The following is a 19,124-nucleotide window of genomic DNA, read 5'->3' as shown; positions in this document are numbered from 1 at the left end:
GATATGCGGAAGGTCCGTGCGAGTAGGACTTCGGCGTAAGGACCTATCGGATCCTTAGGTCGTTGACGATTACGTAACTTGAGCCAGCGGCATTGGTCACGCCAAGTTGGATCCTTCTTTTACGTTGGGGGAGGCCGTTGACCTCGGCTATACCGGGTGAATCGTGATTAAGGAATTTTCAACCCGCGCCTGCAGCAGCAACAGGAGACCAAATTTCTTTTCTCTCTCGTCGCGAGGCCGACCGACGCCCACGCCGGTAATATATAATATACCTGTTCCGTCTTACCGTTGCTAATACAATTTCAGAACATGCGCAACTTTCGTTTCGTTTTTTTTTTTTTTTTTTCTTCTTTTTCGTTTCATTTTTATTCCAGTCTTAATTCTTTCAACGCTTCAAAAACGAGTCTCGCTTTAATCGTCTGTCAGATTTTGGTTCGATCTACAGATATCGATCGGCGGCTATGGATCGAATCTCCTTGCGCTAAACGGCCGTGTTTAAACGGCGCTCTTATTTTTATCCTATCATCACAGCCTTTGAAACAAATCGTTGTCTCGACTGCGTATCGCCTGATTAAAGGACTCGAAATCTGACGTGCAAACTGCAATTTTTTACACAGCAACAAAGTATTTCTTCATTTCTGTTACGTGACGTAGGTACTTCGCAAAGGCTAAAAAAAAATACTACTTTGTACCGCACATTGACCACGCCAAGGCACGAACGTCATATAGCATTATTCAAATTAGCAGTGAAGTATTATTTAGAATTGTTTTACCATTTAAACCTCTAAATATAAGCGAAACGAGCTATAGAAAATTTTTCTAACGAATCACTGTAATTATGCACAGTACGGCAATCAGCAATATAGGTTAGGTATCGAAAACACGCCTCAACGAGAATGAAACGGTACAATATTTGACCTGAGCCACGATGCAGAAATGATTGATGGACGAATATTGTAATTTATACACAAATGGCGCTAAACTCATGGAAACAATTGAACTGAAAACATTTGACGGAGCGAGAGGGAATCAAGATGTCCAACAACGATGCACACTTCGCGTTTCATTTCGGCCGTAAATTCGTTTTCAGTGTTCGCTGATTACCGAGCGTAGTTTCAGACCGAAGAGTATCGCGGCAAGAATATTTAATGCACGGTTTCGCATTCAGTGGGAAGTCTGGAAAGTGATAAAATGAGGAATGGTACGAGCAGAAAAAAATCGTAAACATGAGTATCTCCAAAAACTGATTCTCGTTGCGTCATCCAAAGACGAAAAGAGGGATCAATGATCAGTGAAGCAAGTCTTGCGCATATGTGTCTGACAAATCTCACGTAGACGTCGCGCCGCGTTCCAGACACGGCTATACGTAATACGTATATATACGCCCTCCACGCGAGTCGTTAACTCGACGATAACATCGACGTCGCCACGATCCTTCGGGGTTAACGAACCGCAAATCATACCTATGATTTGGCAAGTGCCATACAAGCCGATCTGTAAATGTCGTTTGAAGTTAGGTTAGGCTAGGTTAGGTTGAGTTGTTTTAGGCTTATTCGATCACGGAGACTATTATACGAATGATACAGGCGAGGATTTTTACCGCGCGGCGTTAAAAGCTCGTGAATTAACGTGAGAGATTTCTGTACTCAGCTGTCCGCAAATACAATTCGAATATTTTTCTTCTTCTTTTAACATTCCACAAGTCTATGTGGTATTAATTATCATCGTTTATTTACCAAACGATCATTGCGAAATGAGTAAAATTCCATTTCTCATCAAGTTTTAGTTCTTTGACACTAATACTGACAAGTCTTTCAGATCTAATGTCTGTTTTTTTTTCTTTTGTTTTTGATTATTTAGAGCGAAAATAAAAATAAAAAGTATCAATTGTTTGACCAGCGATTATTATTGAAGAGAGTGAATTTCTCCTTATACTGAATAATGCATCGCGGTTTCGAACCGTTGAATCTAATAATCATTAGGCATATTTCGAAGTGTGCTGTGCATGGATAATAGTGCAGTTATTCGAGGTAGTTAATTGAATTTTAGATACTGTTACATGTTCGTTGTACAGCCTTTTTTAATGAACGCATAAATGTATTTTTATGTACTTTGTACTGTATAATAACCATCCGGGCAAAATCACGCAACGTTAGCAAATTCAGCAAATTAAATACGTACCCGCCACATATTATAGCTACAGAATTTTTCTCCCAAGCACCAGAAGTGTAAAGTGGCCGGTAAAAATTATCGACATCAAGTTAAAGCTATGGTACGATTATAGATTCGTCGTATACACGTATCTGATTTAATTGGCAAAATTATCGCAAAACGGTTTCACGCTCATGAATCAGGATCATCGAGGAGCTATAAAAATTTTTACGTGAGAATTCGTAATCCACTTTATGTGTGAAATAAAACAGTGCCGAAATAAATTTTGATAAAAACACGCACCGTGAAAAAAAGTAAAGGGCACGTACGGTTCGTGAGATGATTCGAACAGTCGCGCATCTTCGATACGTTTACAACTTCGTATCACCTTTAAAAATGACAGAAAAAACCTGGATCGATATAATTTTAGGAGCATTTAGCACGCGTTATATTTTAAAGATTTGATCGGCGCAAAGCCATTCGGAAATCGCAACTGCTGTAGTGTTTTAAAGTATTTCATGAGGCATCTTCACCCAACAAGCGGTCATTCGCTAATTTTAAAATTTCATTCAAATCGATCAAGTCATTACACAGGAATTCAGTCTGTAAAATTCTTTTCTCAAAACGAACACGGACATGATTTACGAATTATAAATACGCGTAGGTGGAGTAGATTCTTTTCTGGAGAGTCATAAATCCTACTGACAAAATCGTCTCACCAAAAAATAGTCACTTTCGTTTCCACCCGAGTATCACCAACAGCCAACGGTCGACGAATTAAAATCAGTTTGAAAAAAATAATAATATTTAAACTCGTTCCCCAAAATTGGAAAGCATTCTCCTACTTTTATCCAAGTGCACAAGGACATTCCAAAGGATGCGTTGAATCGCCGTACGAATCACGTCGAGCCAACTAAATCCGACGGTAGGCAAAAACAGTGCAACTTGCGTTGTTAACAATCATCGATGCACGAAGCCGATCGCAGTCCGGATGCAAAGAAAAGTTGTTTCTAGCCTGGTCTTCGTAACAGCTGTTAGACCGGGCCCGCAAGATAGGAAACGACACTGGTTATATATGCCTACGGGTTTCCTAGCCCGTGGGTTTGGCTCCAAGTCTAACGCATGTTCGGGGTCGTTGACCCCTTGGCCTTTGTTCGTTCGTGGTTGAACCAGGTCCCGTGTAGCCAGTGTTGTGAGTTCGACTCCCGAAACCGCCGCCCGTTCGGTTTGTCCGTCCATCCAACGGCGGGCAGGGCCAAGCCGAACCATGTTGACTTTCTTACCGAGCACCTCCCGTAACTTCGGACCATGCGATGGTGTGCGAGGACCGCCGATTGTTACAACATTCATACGCGCCTTTGCAATCGATTTCGCGCAAACAAGGTCTATGCCACCTGACACGCTCGCGTCGTCGGCGTAATCCCCAAGGGGTCATTCGCTTGGAAATCAAATCCTGATCCTGACCCGTTGCCGTTCATTTCGAGCGATGTTTAGTCACTTCCAATATTTATACACCTGATTTTGCAACAAGTCGTTGGAATTTAACTAAGGCACGTGGTGTGATGGAAGTCGATAGAATGTTATCGAAGTGAAACCGTTCGATGTTTACTGCAAAATTTGCAACGATTTTTGTGATATCCGACACTTGCTACGCGATTTTTTCCATGCTTTTGTGTGATTTTCAGTGATGCGGAATGATTCTTAATTATTTCAGTTTTTTCATTGATTTCGATAATTGAAGTTCTTTCGATTAACAATTTCATTTCCAACCATTAAATTTATGGTTTTCCTGATGAGATGCCAACTTGGGAAGAATTATAGAATACGCGTGGCGAAAATTTTTTCTGGTTTTTTTCTTGTCGAGTCATCCTGGCCTTCATATGCTCTGAAAATTTTTCAAACCTTGCACTGTACTTTCTCCTTATCTGCGAAATTTCCGCGTCGTGTTTTACCGTATTTCTCTGTTATAAGAGAACCCAATAAAAATCACTTACGAACCCGTTCACAGATATTCCGAGTTTCGTCTGTCGGACAAAGTTAATTCATTCTTTTAATTTCGCTACATTGCACAACGTTATTCAAAAAATTAGCTTCTTTCAAGATGATTTTACAACAATATTTATGAGTTCTATAATACAAATCGAGTTTTAATATCTCAGCCGAATCGCAAATACGAGAAGAAATTTGTGGTCGTAGGTATGTCGAGCAAAAGAAAAAGAACCAATTTTCGACGGAGTCGAAATATTGCGTCAGAGCTGAGAATATCGGCGAATGCAGATTAACGGAGCGAAGTTGCCTGCCGGGAATGTAAAGCTTCTACTTCTTATTCGTTACTGACCTGAGTTAAATTTACATAGATATAACATATATGCGGCGGAACTGTAAATACGGATTATTTATACGGCCTGCACGGCTCGTCGACCCGCGATCACTTTTTAATCATATTATTATTATAATACAGTTGTTCTCGAGTCTGGGAGAAAAGTTGGGCCAGGTCGGGCGATTATTTTGCGCGTATTAAATCATTGCTGCTTACGCGCGGTTACGTCGATAATTTAGCGCACTTGCCTAAATATATCCGCATATATATACATCTACGGAGTGATTATCTAACGGCCAAACGGTCGGTCATCTGCTACAATGTAATACGCATTTGGTATAATTCGAGAGCCGTTATTTGTCAGGGTGACCAACCGTCATAAATTCATATTACAGTTCGCCGCGATGTATGTAACCTCTAAAATTTTTACAGTTGTCGGTGTTGAACACAATTACCAGCGACGACTGTCAAAATTTTTGAGGTTACGTTCGCGATGGTTGGTCATCCTCGCGAACGATTGCCTTCGGATTTTAGCGCATGAAAATTACATTGTATCAGTCGACAGACCATTCGCCCGTTGGATATTCGCTCTGCCTATCTATACATATACGTACATGTGATGTAATAAACGTTATTGCGTGTACATGCGTGCAGGTTGACAGATTCTTTGCGGAGATCTGACGTGTATTTAAGTTCCGTATATCATGTGAAAAAGTTGGAGAGTTATGCTAATCGACATTTTACGTCCCCATATACATATTTTTCACGAATCTTAGTCAAAAAAGACGTTCGATTATTCGATCAATATAAATGGAGGTACATGTAGTATCAGCCAATCTTTCATTAATTATTTTTTACCGCTATGTATAAGGTACCACAGTTTTTATGTCGCAATAAACTTCCTCAATTTTTATCGACGGACTTGATGAATCTTGAATTTTCAATAATGATAAATCACGTTTATGAGCCGATTTTTCACGCACAGCGAACACAAGAAAATAAATTTCAAAACCTACCGAATAAGTACCGATAAATACATGAACCCGTCTGATTGATGAATTGAAAAATATTCGGACCTTTTACCTTATAACGAACGTTTATACACAAATGATTTGATCGAAACAATTTCAGTTTTGTCGATTAAAATATTCACATCCACAGCCAACGAGTAATACCACATAAAATAGTCGAATCAAGGCAAAGGTTTCCTTATTTTTATATTAGAGAATTTTCCTTGCTTGCAGAAGGTGAGTAAAATTGATGCAATAATAAAGAGAAAGATTTGTCCGATGTAGCGCCTATCGACCTGCGACAAAATCAATTTCTTAGCAGGTAAAATAAATGTCGTTTACGTTTCCGTCGTCGCTGTGCATAAGCCGCAGTAACAGCTTTTATACAGAGGAATTTTAAAATCCAGCATGACAGTGCCGTTATATGCGTTATACGGTTATTTATTTATACACGCAAATAATACATTTAGCCGCTCACAACGTGTTTACAACATCTTCTTACATACTAATGTTGTTATTATATCCGATATTCCGCGGGGGAAAATTTTTTGCTGAATAAATTTAGAAAAAAAAAAAAAACAATCAACATTATAAATTTACATTTTTGAAAAAACTTCTACAGCAACTATCTTTGCAGTTCAAAATCGTGCAATCAGTAGTTTTACATCGTTTTATTGTAGTGATGAAAAAATTACGACCACGATATTGTCTTTCAGAAATTTCAAGTGTGGCGCGAAAAGCAGTATTTAAAATTCATGGTAAACCGAAGAATTTCAGGAATCCCTCAAGCAACGATCGCGTCGTCTCGACCAATGCCAATATCATTCGTATCCATAATCGGTGTTACGTTCGGATCGCACGTTGCACAATTACCACTGACATCCCACGATCAGCTGCTTCGAGATTTACGCGAACTATCCGTTGAAAATGGATCGGATCGTCGGTCGACCGAAGCCCGATTATTATACGCATACACCTACCGTGCATACTTAATTGTGAAACCGGAATTTCCTCGCGATGCGGTAGATCGAGAATTCGGGATTGAGAATCGACGAAGGAGCGTCACACGAGGATGAAGGAGGAACGCCTCTTCTAACGGTAACGCGTATTTATACGCAGGTATTACACGCGTATACACGCCGTTGCGCGTGTGCACCGATCATATGTGCGGTAATGCCTGCCTCCACACACGTGCAGCGTGTAGGCAATCCGCGTTGAACCTACGACACACGTGCACGCGGTACGAGGGGGGTTTTACACGAGTGCCTACTACACGCCGTTTCCTTACTACACCGTGCACTACAGGCAATGCCATGCCAGTGTGTTACTGACCGCTTGTGACCTTAACTTGCCTCCGCGACCGCAAGGCTAAGAAGAGGTAGGTACTGTTACCACCGGTGTTAAATTCTTAACTTGGATGAAATCCTCACATTTTTGTCACGCTCGTTGCCATTGTGAAATGGACGCGGAACGAGGTTCCTTCGAGATGCGAAATCGATTATGTTGTACAGTTACCCGGTTTGTTGGGAAACTGCGCCAAGTTCGAGGGAAGCGAGTTAAGTTGCGGTCGCGGTTTCGCCCCCTCAACTTTTATGACAACCTTTGAATGGCTGACGATGCAGATTGCACACCTTGGCGTTACCAGGTTCATCTTTGCATTGAACTTTGAAATTCGAATTATTTACTCTGATCGGTTAAACATGGACTCGCTTTACTCGAAACGACCTTTTTCAACATTTTTTACTCGATAGCCGGATAGCTGTAATTTCACACAAATTCCCTACTTTTGTGTCCGATTTAGAGTGATTTTTAAATTACAAATCAAAGTGGTTCGAAAAACGAAGTCGGATGCTTTCCATCGATTTCGCTACCGTCCTCTTTGATTGTATTTCTGGCAGATTGGTCCCTCTTTTCTATTGTAAGCTTCCCCTCGACTGACAAAGGCATTGACCCTAAAATTCACCATAATTAACCCGGCAGGTGTCGAGGTGCTTTGGGTAAGTACGGTGGACAAGGTAATTCGGAATGAGTTTTATTACGGGTGGTCACAGTTGGCACAGAATTTTGCGAGGAAAAAGCAATTTCCATTGCGGGTACTTGGAGTACCGCATACAATGCCTTTTGTACGAATGACAACTGTTTCCATAACACCGCAGTGTACATTTAGGTACGGACTATTCGGTTGACACCTGTCGGGTCAAACGGCCCGACACTTTCCGCTTTATACAAAGAATTTCGCTTTGGTACACCGACGATGAGCAATAATTGTCCCGAAAAAAATTATCATCGTCGTACTCACTGTTTTCTTTGCAATATTTTTATCTTACGGAAATTATTAAGAACCGTTACCCGAACCCCGATGTTCACAAATCGTGCGCTCGACGAGTCTAGTTTACTTTTCCTAAAAACGAATTGATAAATTATTTATGCAGTCACTGACCTCTGATTGTGCTAGGCATGTTGTCTGAATCGCATATCCTGTTATCCGAAAATGTTTAAGGGTATCCTTCCCTCACTTGGCAACCTTTTACAAATATACAATATGCACACTTCACTGATAAGTTGTCGTCACCAATCGATACTGTAATTAGTATATAGCACGTTGGTAACGAACTCCACCGTTTCGAGTCAGTTACGTATAATATTAACAATAGCAAAAATATGTTTCCGACGCATTTTGATGGAGTGCTTTTGTTTTTTTTTTCCCCCTCGAGTTTAATCAATCTTATTACCGTCGTTAGAGTAATAATAATTATTGTTAACGTTACCACCGATATCTCGTTTTCAATACACTTCTCTCGTTTAGTTCAAGTATTTAAATAAAAAAATTATTACTTCACCGGTCATCGATCAACGATATAGCAATCTATGAATTCGGATTAAATTCTTTGTCACAATTTTCAACAAACATCGATACATTGAAATAAATTGATTTACATCGCGCAGTATCACCGAATAAATGTTTCAATATACGACAACTGAATTCAACACGCGAACAAATTGAAACTGTATTTCATTCCTTTTATCCTTCTCTCGTCTCACAAGTTCCCTCAAAGATGTCCCGCGCTTCATCAGCCAGTCAGATTTACTGCGACAACACGTTCAGATTTTAAATATATTATTATTAAGGTTGTTGCCGGATCGCTTTATCAGACGGTGAACATAAGTTTACGCACCGGTATCAACGGTTGCGGATCGTAACACAAAACGACCGATTAACGAAGAGCACGCCGAGAGTCGGTAGGAAACAACTGCAATTCCGCGGATCAGCGTGTACGGATGATACCCGTTGAGTACAGTTCTCGGAATCACCGGCGTCTTCCGCGTGGCCGATTTCGTTGCCGGTTCGCCGCAGGTCGTCGAAGTGTGGGGTACACCACTCCCTCTTAACCAATCAAAGAAGGTATACGAGCGGTACGACTATGATATCTTCTTCTCACCGTAACATCTAACATTCCCGAATCTCGTCTCGTTTACCGTCTTCTTCTATATCAGTGTGTACGTGTACGTGTGTAAATTTTCTTTCGCACATGCGTGTTTTTGTGAAAATCCTTCCGATTGAAATTCTTTTCTTTATTGTTTTTTTTTTTTTCAAATATATTTATATCTTCTCCTTTTATTTTCCCCCCTTTTTCTCTGGTCGAATAAAAAGGAGTAAAATTTGAGGAGGAAAGAAAAAAAAGAAACGTTACAACGAGATAATAACAATAACAACGACGATTGTAATAATAATAATAATAATAATAATAATAATAATAATAATAATAATAACGACAACAACAAAAATAATATTAACAATAACAACAACGGTAATAATAATAATAATAATAATAATAATAATGATAACAATAATAGTATTAATAATAATAACAACGATAACGACGAAGGGGTTAAAGACTAAAGAAGAAATGGGAAAATAAAAATTAAAAAAAAAAAAAAAAAAAAAAACGAGAAACAAGGACGGTTGCAGGGGAATCTTTCGAGACCGGGTGATGTTGTAATGTCGTTTTTTTTTTTTTTTTTTAATTTTTTTAAATTTTTTTGTTTTATGAGCGTGATACGAAAACGTGTATATTTATGTATGTATGTATGTTTTTAATATCCAAGGTTCGGTATAACAAAATAATTGAGTGAGTGGTTCGGAGGTGCGGTGGTGGTGGTCGCTGAGTGACTCTGAGAGTGCGGCTATCCAAGAGCCACAGGTGTCCGACGTCTCCCCTCCTCGGTGTTCCTTCCTCCTGTAACTCCCCCCCGCCCCCTTGTCCTCCCCCTACCCGGGGCACCAGCTTCTGCCGCCTGATGGTTACTTGGATTTTGAAACGCTGTGTACATGGTGTGGCATACCTTGTACATACACTCGCGATTCACCGTCCTTTGTTTATATGCACATACGTGCTCGCGCGTATGTATCATACGGAATATCCGTTATCCAGGATTCACCTGCAGCCGGAGAGTTTCAGGCACGAAGTGGCTTCACGAATCGAGAGTAAATTTATAAACGCTGTTACGTTGTACTTCAACGACGATCCGTTATCGAAAGATTCTGTTGTGTTTAATCATTCTGGGTGTAAATCAATGAAAATTAGACTCTTTGTGTTATCATAGTAACTTTCAAAACATTGAATACCAGGATTTGGTTGAACCACGTCGTATAGCATCTCGGGTTAAGATTTCGTTTGCAAAATTTTCTGAGGCTCGGACATTTACGGTTGGATGTGATTTTTGAATACGTGTTAGCGTCGGTCGACTTACAAAATGTTGGTATATTCGAAGCAGATTCTAATAAGCACCAGGCTTCGATATTAGCTACTTTGCGATCCAAGTTACGGTTTGTCACATTTCATCGTGGAATTATTACTTTCGTCAATTCTTTCTTATCGGAGCCAATGAATTTCTTACATACCTATCTTCTGATTTATGTGATTCTTGTTTCGATTATGATATTTTTTCTTTCCGAAGACACAATTTTACATTAGAAGGCAATAGATTGATCGATTTACGAATTTCTATAATATTTACTGTAATGATTTTGTTTTGAAAATGTAGTCATGGGTATTTAGATGCGATCCTAACAATAACCGGAATATCACAATTTTCGACGAACATAAAGTACCTAATTGTTAGCGAAATCAATATTTCACTTATTTTTATTACTTCCGTACTCATTGTACTAACACGTTTCGATCAAAAACACTGAATTTCTTGTGCTAATTTAGTATAGATGAGCATTTCGTGGGACTGAAATCTCTTTTATCATCCACTACTCATTGATATGGAACGATAAAAAAGTATTCCTATACTTTAATAAAGGTTAGCTCAGTGAGAATTATCTTCAAATATCACTTTTCGGTTACTTTTTAATAATGTAGAAGCAATTTAGGGGTGAAGAATATGTTGAGTCGTAAAAGTATAAAATTCAGATTCATGGATTCGCGATCTTTTTTGCTCCGAATAAAAAAAAAAAAAAAAAAACTCGCATCCATTCAAGTTGATATTCCAGCGAAATATTTGGAATAAGTCTCTAAGGAAAAAAAAAATTGCCCAACAACGATTCCTTCGCACTATATATTCAGAGGAAAAAATTTGCATATAATGTTTGCCGTATACGTATTGCCTAATACATGATTGCAGGGTTGAATGTACCTACGTAATCCGTACATTGATCTATGAATATTATTATACCGCTCCTCCAGCAAGTCGCATTATAACTGTTATCTGGTTGGCTATTGAAAAGATTCGACGATGTTGGTCGTTCCGCCGTCGCACTAATCGCGCAGAAAATACGCGAATCCTTTCACGCACCATATAATCGATCTCACTGAATTTATGTCTAGTATTTTAGGCCTTTCGGGTAACGGTCTGTGAGCAATAGTTTTGATTACAGGTACTGGCTTACGGAATACCGAATCAAGACTCGACACACGCGTATGCTGAAAAAAAGGATAAAAAAAAACCTGCGTCTCCAGATGTCGGGTATTAAAAGTGTTTGGTATACGGCTGTACAGGTTATGATATAACATCGAAAATCAGGGATCAGGAATCCAAATTTAAAGAAAATTCTGTTTAGTTGAAAATTGATTAAAAAGCATCAACCGCTTTGACTTACTTCAAATACTTCAAATTTTAATCAAACAAACCCAATTACTAGTTTAGCGCAAGTGATTATACATCACACTCGATATATCGATTAAGTTTCGACTTAAGCGAGTTTGGGAAATTTCAAGAACCTATTGTTCCTGATTTATATGAAATAGCCCTAAATTGATGTAACTTGTTAGTATTGTTCGAAATTGGCTTATATCACAGTCATCGAATCCGAATTTATCGGTTGTGTGTGGATAACCGTTTTGCCGGTTGGAACACGAAAGAAACCGGTAAACGGTTCGTTGGGCTAGAGCGAGAATGAACCGAAATATTAAAGCGAATGAGAAAAAAAAAATACATACAGGCACCCACACGCGCAAATACGGAAGCGAAATACTACAAGAAGTTGATTCTTACTGGACATGATAACGATATTGAAGTAGATATTAAAAACGCGCACGTCGCGTTGCTAGGCACATAATTAGCAGTTTCGTACAGCAAATAAAACTAGACGGGGTAAGATATGAAAATAATTGTGAGTAATTAGTTGATTGCGTTGCTAATTAACATCGTTAGATTGAAATTGCGATTCGCTGTGTTGCGCGAATAAAAACCGTTACTGAGACTATTCCACGGCCAACTTACGGAGCTTGAGTTTTGCAAACTTTGCCGAACAATCGGATGTAGAGCTGCGTTGAGCGAAATTGCGAATCCGGCTGGAAGGTTGCGGTTGGTCCGAAAACGTTTCGAACATTCTTCGAATTCTCAAGAGGATGAACCTCGAATTCCGATTGCAGTAATTTCTTCACTCATGTCAAGACTGTGACTATTCGATTGCAAAACTACGAACTCTTCTCTTATTTGACATGAGTTTTAATATACAGTCGACGGCGTCTCACGTCTCACCCGTAACGGATCTTGCAAAATTATTAAAGAGATGGAAATGCAATTAGTCAATAAAATTATGGGAACAACATTAAAAACGTGTCAAGATACGTTGAATTTATATTTATATACCCAGGTGTAATCAATTCTAATTCACGGCAGAGTAAATGTTTGCTAATTGGGTAAAATAAGCTTTTGTAACATTCAAGTAATAAAACTTATTGTCATGCCTTGTGCACAAAAATGACACGTGAGGCTGAGACCGTTAAGCTCTCTGATTGGATGTATAAATATACCCTTAAAATTTTTAAATAATTGATAGAGTAGTTTTTTTTTTTTAATTCCCAAAAATCGCCTTTTTTTTAGGCTGTCACACTAGGTGTGCCCCTTAAGGCATTCGTCATCATGCAAGCTCGGATTGCCGTTCAAACATTGAATAATTTACAATAATTTATTCTAATCAACTCAAGCCCTTCTCACATTTTCACTGCAGTGCCTCATTCATCACTGTGAAAATCTTCTGCGATACCAGTAAAATATTTTCCTCAGAATCATAAGGCAATCTGATCACCTCCTCATCAACTACAAAGAGTAATCGATTACATTTCCTGGTTTTCAATTATAATTGTAATCGCTTTGCTCGTGCTCGCGCATGCGCAATCGGGCATTGAATCTGGTAAGGCTCACCACTTCCTCTTGCAACCAGTACTACAGGGTGTTTTTTTATTTGAAATATTTTGGTTAGAGTGTTTCAGAAAGTCAAACCGGTCGAGTCACCTTTTAGAATTTTGCTACCAAGTTCCGGTTTCACGAGGCTTCGTTTGAGTCTAAAAACTAATTCTTCTAACGGCGCGTAAGAAGGAAAAAGAAAATGTTGAAAAAACAACCACCCTACAGTGCACGCAACATCCCAGGCTTGGTAATTGCAAGGCGTGTATCAGACAACTCGATCATCTGTATTTGTATTCGCGTAATATGCGTAACGGTTCGGGTGTCGAAAATGCAATATGGTGGCACGCCCTTAACGCCTGCAGCGATCGTCCGTGATTGGAAATGCAGACTCTTTACACAACTCTGCAGTTTGCAGGCCGCGTGGCGCGAACGGCGATAACTCGATAAGCTATTTGCTTCCTGATTGGTATCCCTGCTCCGCACGCAGAGTGTCGATGACTTTGAACAATACGAATATAATAATAGCAGTGTATATCGAGGAAACGATCACTGGGTCTTTCACCTTCAGTTGACGATGACTCAAGGAAATTGGTTTAGCCGAAAATCGACACTTTTTAACTAACAATATCGTTACGAGGTAGTCGTACATCAAGTATTCATCAAATTATTATATTCGTAGGCTGCGAAGATCTTCTAAAAAATGTAAAAATACAAAATACTAAAGTTACAAACAAAAGTTTGAATATATCGTTATTTTATTTCAAATCACGTCGAAATTGTTAAAAATCTAATATATTCGTTCCACTTTACACTGCGATAGCTCATTGTATTCAGGAGATTATTTTCTGCAAAGTTGCTGCAACAAATTTTCTTTTTTCGAGCAGTCAACTAGAATATGTTGTCACTATTTGTCGATCATAATCGACATGGGTGAAAAATAGTAGAATCAAATATTCAACGATGCCAAGGTATTAAGAGAAAATTGATTCCTTAAATTTGTTGAAAATAGTTTTCTGAATGAAATAAGCTCTTGTATCAAAGTGAAATCGTACGAATCTACTAGAAATGGATTTTTGACAACGATCAGTGTCTTATTCACACTTCCGGGATACTGCAGCCGTTTGTCCGAACGGATCACCGACGCGTTTCGATTAGTTTTATCTATAATTTGCAAAAATATGTCAGCAACAAGTAAGTTAAACAACGATCAGCTCGTGAGATTTAATCACGCCACAATTAAAGTTTCAACATGCTAAATAAAAAACGTCACACTGTTTCAAATAAAAACTCCGTCAATTTATTTGAAATGCAGTGACGTTTTTTTGTAAACTCTAATGTCCAATTTTCCATCGAAAAATCAAAGCTATTTTTTAGAATGCCAAGATCTAAAACACAAAAAATCCAGACGATTTCACTGAAACCCAATTCCCATAAGATTATTGCGGCGTTCTTTTTTCAAAAAGTCCTTTTCTTAAGGATGAAAGGTCAATGAAACGTTAGGAAAGCAAAAAAAAAATTATTTTAAGCTTGACAAAATGGCATTTGTGTCAGCGATGGTAAGAATGAGAAAAACAACATCTGACTGCATCTAATCAAAGTTGAACAATAGAACCTAGGATATTAACAATTTGAAAATAAGTTTTATAATCAGAAAGTTCGACATGACTGAACTGTGATGTTTTTCATCCGATTTAAATGGTTTTGGGCTTATCTTTTTCGCCATAAAAAGCTATAAAGTTTGCCAGAAACTTTGCAAGATGGGTTTGTGCACGTACGGTGCAACAAATGGTTGTCAAGAATTGTAAAGGCGCTTTACAACTATACCGCGATATAAAATTTTCCCGATGTTTTTCTTCTGAGCGAGGAAAATAAGTCCATAAACACTGATCGCGAGTTTAATCATTTCGAACGTTTTTACTAGAAAATCCTTTCTTGAATTATTGTTACCTGCGTCTTGTTTATTCGAAATTTTACAGACTCATTCCTGTTATATCGTAAGAATATTGTTTCATTCATTACTGAAGATACTTCGAACGGTACCTTCCGAATAACACGTCCAGATTCAAATTCCTCCGAACGTGTCTTCACTTCGTCATGTCCAAATTTCTACCGCCTTCTTTATTCTCTACACGTACTCAAAACACCCGAAAGCTCACATTCACGCCCTCTGTAAACCGCACGTATTTTTTACTTTCTCATTCTCTCATACCGAAATTCCAGCTGTTACACATACGTGTGTCGTTCATGTGTTTTTTGTATCAGTATTGTCAACTCTTCCAGATCTCGGGATTTACTGATCCGTACGTATCAACCCAGGTGGTTGACTGTTTTAAATACTTTTCACATAGAATTTACGGTGAAATTTCCGCGGGGTTATTTTGACCCCGGTGTGTCACGTAAGAGTTAATTACTCACACTCGACGGTTCGCAAAATTGTATCTCGCGCGTACGAACATTTACACCTAGACCCATTCTACTACCCACTTACTCATCACACACACACAAACAAAGTAGCGTTCACGTGAGTCTTGTGTAACGTATCGCGGTATAAAAATGAGACATAGCACCTTTTACCCTGTACCGTATACCGTATACCGTATACCGCGCTACGTGATTTCTTTCCGCTGAATCAAATTTTGAGGAAACGCGATCCCCGCGGCAATGCGATTGGAATCGACTACTCTACGTACTCTACGTGTACGGCTTGGGCACATTAGACGGGATCGTTGCAAACGTCCAGCGGATCGCGTGGGCGCGTGGGCCATATGAAATAATCATGAGTCGCGCATCATCGTTCATCGTGAGCACCATATCAAATAATCATCAGCTGGACCGACGAGTAACGAGTCGAGCCGGCAAGGCTGTCCTTCAGGAGTCAAGAACCTCTTCGGCCACGCTTCGACGCCGAGTATGTAGTTGAATGAACTATAGCTCATCGTACGCCGGGCTACAACGGTAAAACGAACCGGTGGTTGAGGGTCGATGTAACACTGCCAGCTAGCGGTATATCCCCCTCCATGCGGACCTTTTACCATCACCGACAGCGATGCCTTAACTTGGCTGCGTGCAATAAGCTTCGTGGCGTAACACACTTACTCACATATACGCGTTGCGTTACGTTACGTTATGTTACCTACGTCGATAGATGCGATATTGCGCATACGTCGATACGCCGACAAGCCCATGGAGCGTGTAGAGCGATGCCTGTGTGACGACGATACTCGCGTGCAAGCTCGATTAATAATTTGCATACGCGTCGCAGACTCGCCGCTTAAATGCGTTACGTTTATGCGTAACCGTATTCGGATGTACGAAATAATCGACGCTGCGCGAGTGAAAATTGGCTTCGCTCGGTTCTTCTTTTTATTTTTTACCGTATTCACGTTATTACACGGTGCGGTTGATCTGCCAGCGTGATGTGTGCGAAGACTATGACGTATCGTAAATGTCCTCATCACGTCAGAGCCGGCTTTTCGGCGCCATTTTATTAAAACATAACCCAAGTTTTTAATTCCGATCGAGGAAAATCGTAATCTTTGAGGTTTCAAATTACTCATGTCGCATAAATTAATTGAATGTAATCACTGGTATACCTGTTCCATTATCTGGTTGTATTAGTTTGATTTTTTACCATCAGATGACGTATCGCAAAACAATTCGCTATGTTTTATATTATTTGTACTAACAGATTGGTGTCCGTTGATTACTTGATAAAACTATCGTATTTGTAAGCTAACGATAGAGTAGTAGCACTCTACCGATAACTAGGTGTCAAATTGCGATGATTGCAGTAAACAATATATGGCAAAACGGCGAAATCCTCAGTTGAATCATTTCGTCGATTTAGTCGAAATGAATATTCTATAGAACTTGTTATTTTCGATACGGGGGTGAAAAACAAAAATTGAATTTTGTACACGTAGCCCATACATGCGGAATACATCACAGAGAGAATTGTAATTATAAAAATTTCGTCAAATATCGTTGTGTTTGTGCGCTTATATTCGTATCGTATACTGTACGTACGTGTATATAAATTTATATACTGTACTGTACTACGCTGTTAAAACTTTGCGGTATATTTATGCGAAAAGAAGTTAAATCTACTTTCAAATTTATTCAGGAACGAATATGGTATTGTTGACGCTTCCATTCGGCGTACATTCTGCTCGTATAAATTGACCAATTGAACTCAATGATTTGATTAATTTCTCAATTTTTAAAAAAACTTTCCCGTGATTTTGTTCAGCATGATTCTTGGTACCCGAAGAATCATGAACATTAATTCTAACAAGGAAGAAAACTTTCGAATACGAAATATGAATACGAAAATCAAATCATCTGTTTGAAAAAATTTAATTAATTCGTAAATTGCATAGGTAATAGTTATTGGAAAATCCTACCGAGTTCTAAGAAAAAATACAATCGAAGAAACCAAAGTTTGACAAATATTCATGATCACACTTTGCGTTTCAAAAAATTTCCCACGGCTTTTCCGAGCGGGAACTTTTTTTTATTTGCAAGGAAAATTCATCGAGGCAGTCTGTACGGCCATCGGAAAAGCCATCTGTTGCTATTCCAAGTCGCGTCGGCATTAGAGAGTCGATTTGTTCGGCACGACGCGACCTGTCGGTAGGATTACCTAGCGCCAACAAATGTGTAGCAGAGAAATTTTGCGTTACCTGCATCGCTCTGCGGCTCGAACAACAGTTGCCAGGCCAGAAATGGGATGATGACAGAGACCCGAGTTGCGAGAGATAACCGCATGGCTGTGTCGCTGAAATAGAAAAAATTTTCATGAGAAATTTGGATTTTTTCAAGGCTGGAAAGATCGAGCAATTTGCAAGTCTGCTCATCGGCAGCAAACTACTAATTTGAGGAGGTTTTGACACACCTTTGACAAAGATGACAGTAGATATTTAAGGGAGGTTTTGGGTAATTTTGTTCACTCGACACTGACGTCAGTTCCCCGACTCCGACATCAGCCTCGATTCCTGCCTTACCCACAATCATTTTAACTTGATTGTCAAAACACAAAGAAGAGAATGAAAGCCAATGTTTCATTTTGAAGAATCGGAAAAAATGACAACATAAAATAATTGCAGCAATTAAACGTAGGCCTCTCGTATTTGCGCAAAAATGTTTGGAATGAAAAATAAATTTCACATGCGATCCGCATTAACGAATCCATTGAAAAAAGCTGATACGAAATTCAAAAACTAATATTATATATTTTTCACAGGAATTTTCATCTGCAGGGAAATGAATAATTGAATTGTATTCAGTGGAGGAAGCTTTCTTATTCCTAATACTACTCATCTAAAAACGTCGATATCTCGAAAAATAATAATAAATCGATATTGCCATTCATAGGATATATCGTGTATACTCCCTATCAAAATATGCTAAATTTTCAGAAAAATCGAAACTGTGCTTTTTCAGGAAAACGACTGTTTGTTGATTTTCAAATCACTATAATTTTTGCAAATTTGTTAATTTTTTGGATTTTGATATCTGATCTGACGGAGTGTGAGCTTTTACGTATTCCAAAACAAGAATTTTGAGAAAAACTCGAATATTGTCAGATTGGCAGTTATTTTTCGGAAATTATACTTCAGTTACGAGGAATTATGGAAAATGACCTCCGCCGGCCTGCATGATTTCAGATGGATTCAACCTCCTATTAGCGAGTCTGTTATTGGAAAGAAAAAAACGATAAATGAATTATTTAATAAATAAATGTATAAATTAATAAATTGTCTATCGGTAAGAGTATTCTTATCGGAGAGCAAGTATCAGATAAGCGTATGACCGAATTGTGGGTAAGGAAGGAATCGAGGCTGATGTTGGAATCGGGGAGCTGACATCAGGGCTAAGTGAACAAAATTACCCAGACCCCCCTTATACATCTACCGATGATGCTACAATTGTTTCAAAAAAAAAAAAATTCCTTGATTAGTATGAAATTGGGACAAGTTCACATTTTTCGACAAAATCGAACG

General features: G+C 38.9%; 1 protein-coding gene across 5 annotated transcripts in view; it reads right to left on the bottom strand.

The window, feature by feature from the left end:
- The window catches only part of LOC107223862 (probable nuclear hormone receptor HR3), a 197,581-nt gene that overhangs the window by 148,011 nt on the left and 30,446 nt on the right, over window positions 1-19,124 (bottom strand). For 3 of the 5 annotated variants that reach the window (XM_046737807.1, XM_046737809.1, XM_046737819.1), the window contains one exon: window positions 17,805-17,899. In XM_046737807.1, the coding sequence (XP_046593763.1) occupies window positions 17,805-17,899 (95 nt within the window). Of the gene's footprint in view, window positions 1-7,921; window positions 9,057-9,768; window positions 10,043-17,804; window positions 17,900-19,124 lie in introns of those variants that run through there. The other 2 variants (XM_046737808.1, XM_046737821.1) reach the window with 2 other exon arrangements.

This window comes from Neodiprion lecontei, chromosome 4, assembly GCF_021901455.1.
Source record: "Neodiprion lecontei isolate iyNeoLeco1 chromosome 4, iyNeoLeco1.1, whole genome shotgun sequence".
NCBI lineage: Eukaryota > Metazoa > Arthropoda > Insecta > Hymenoptera > Diprionidae > Neodiprion > Neodiprion lecontei.
This window is presented reverse-complemented; position numbering and strand designations above follow the sequence as displayed.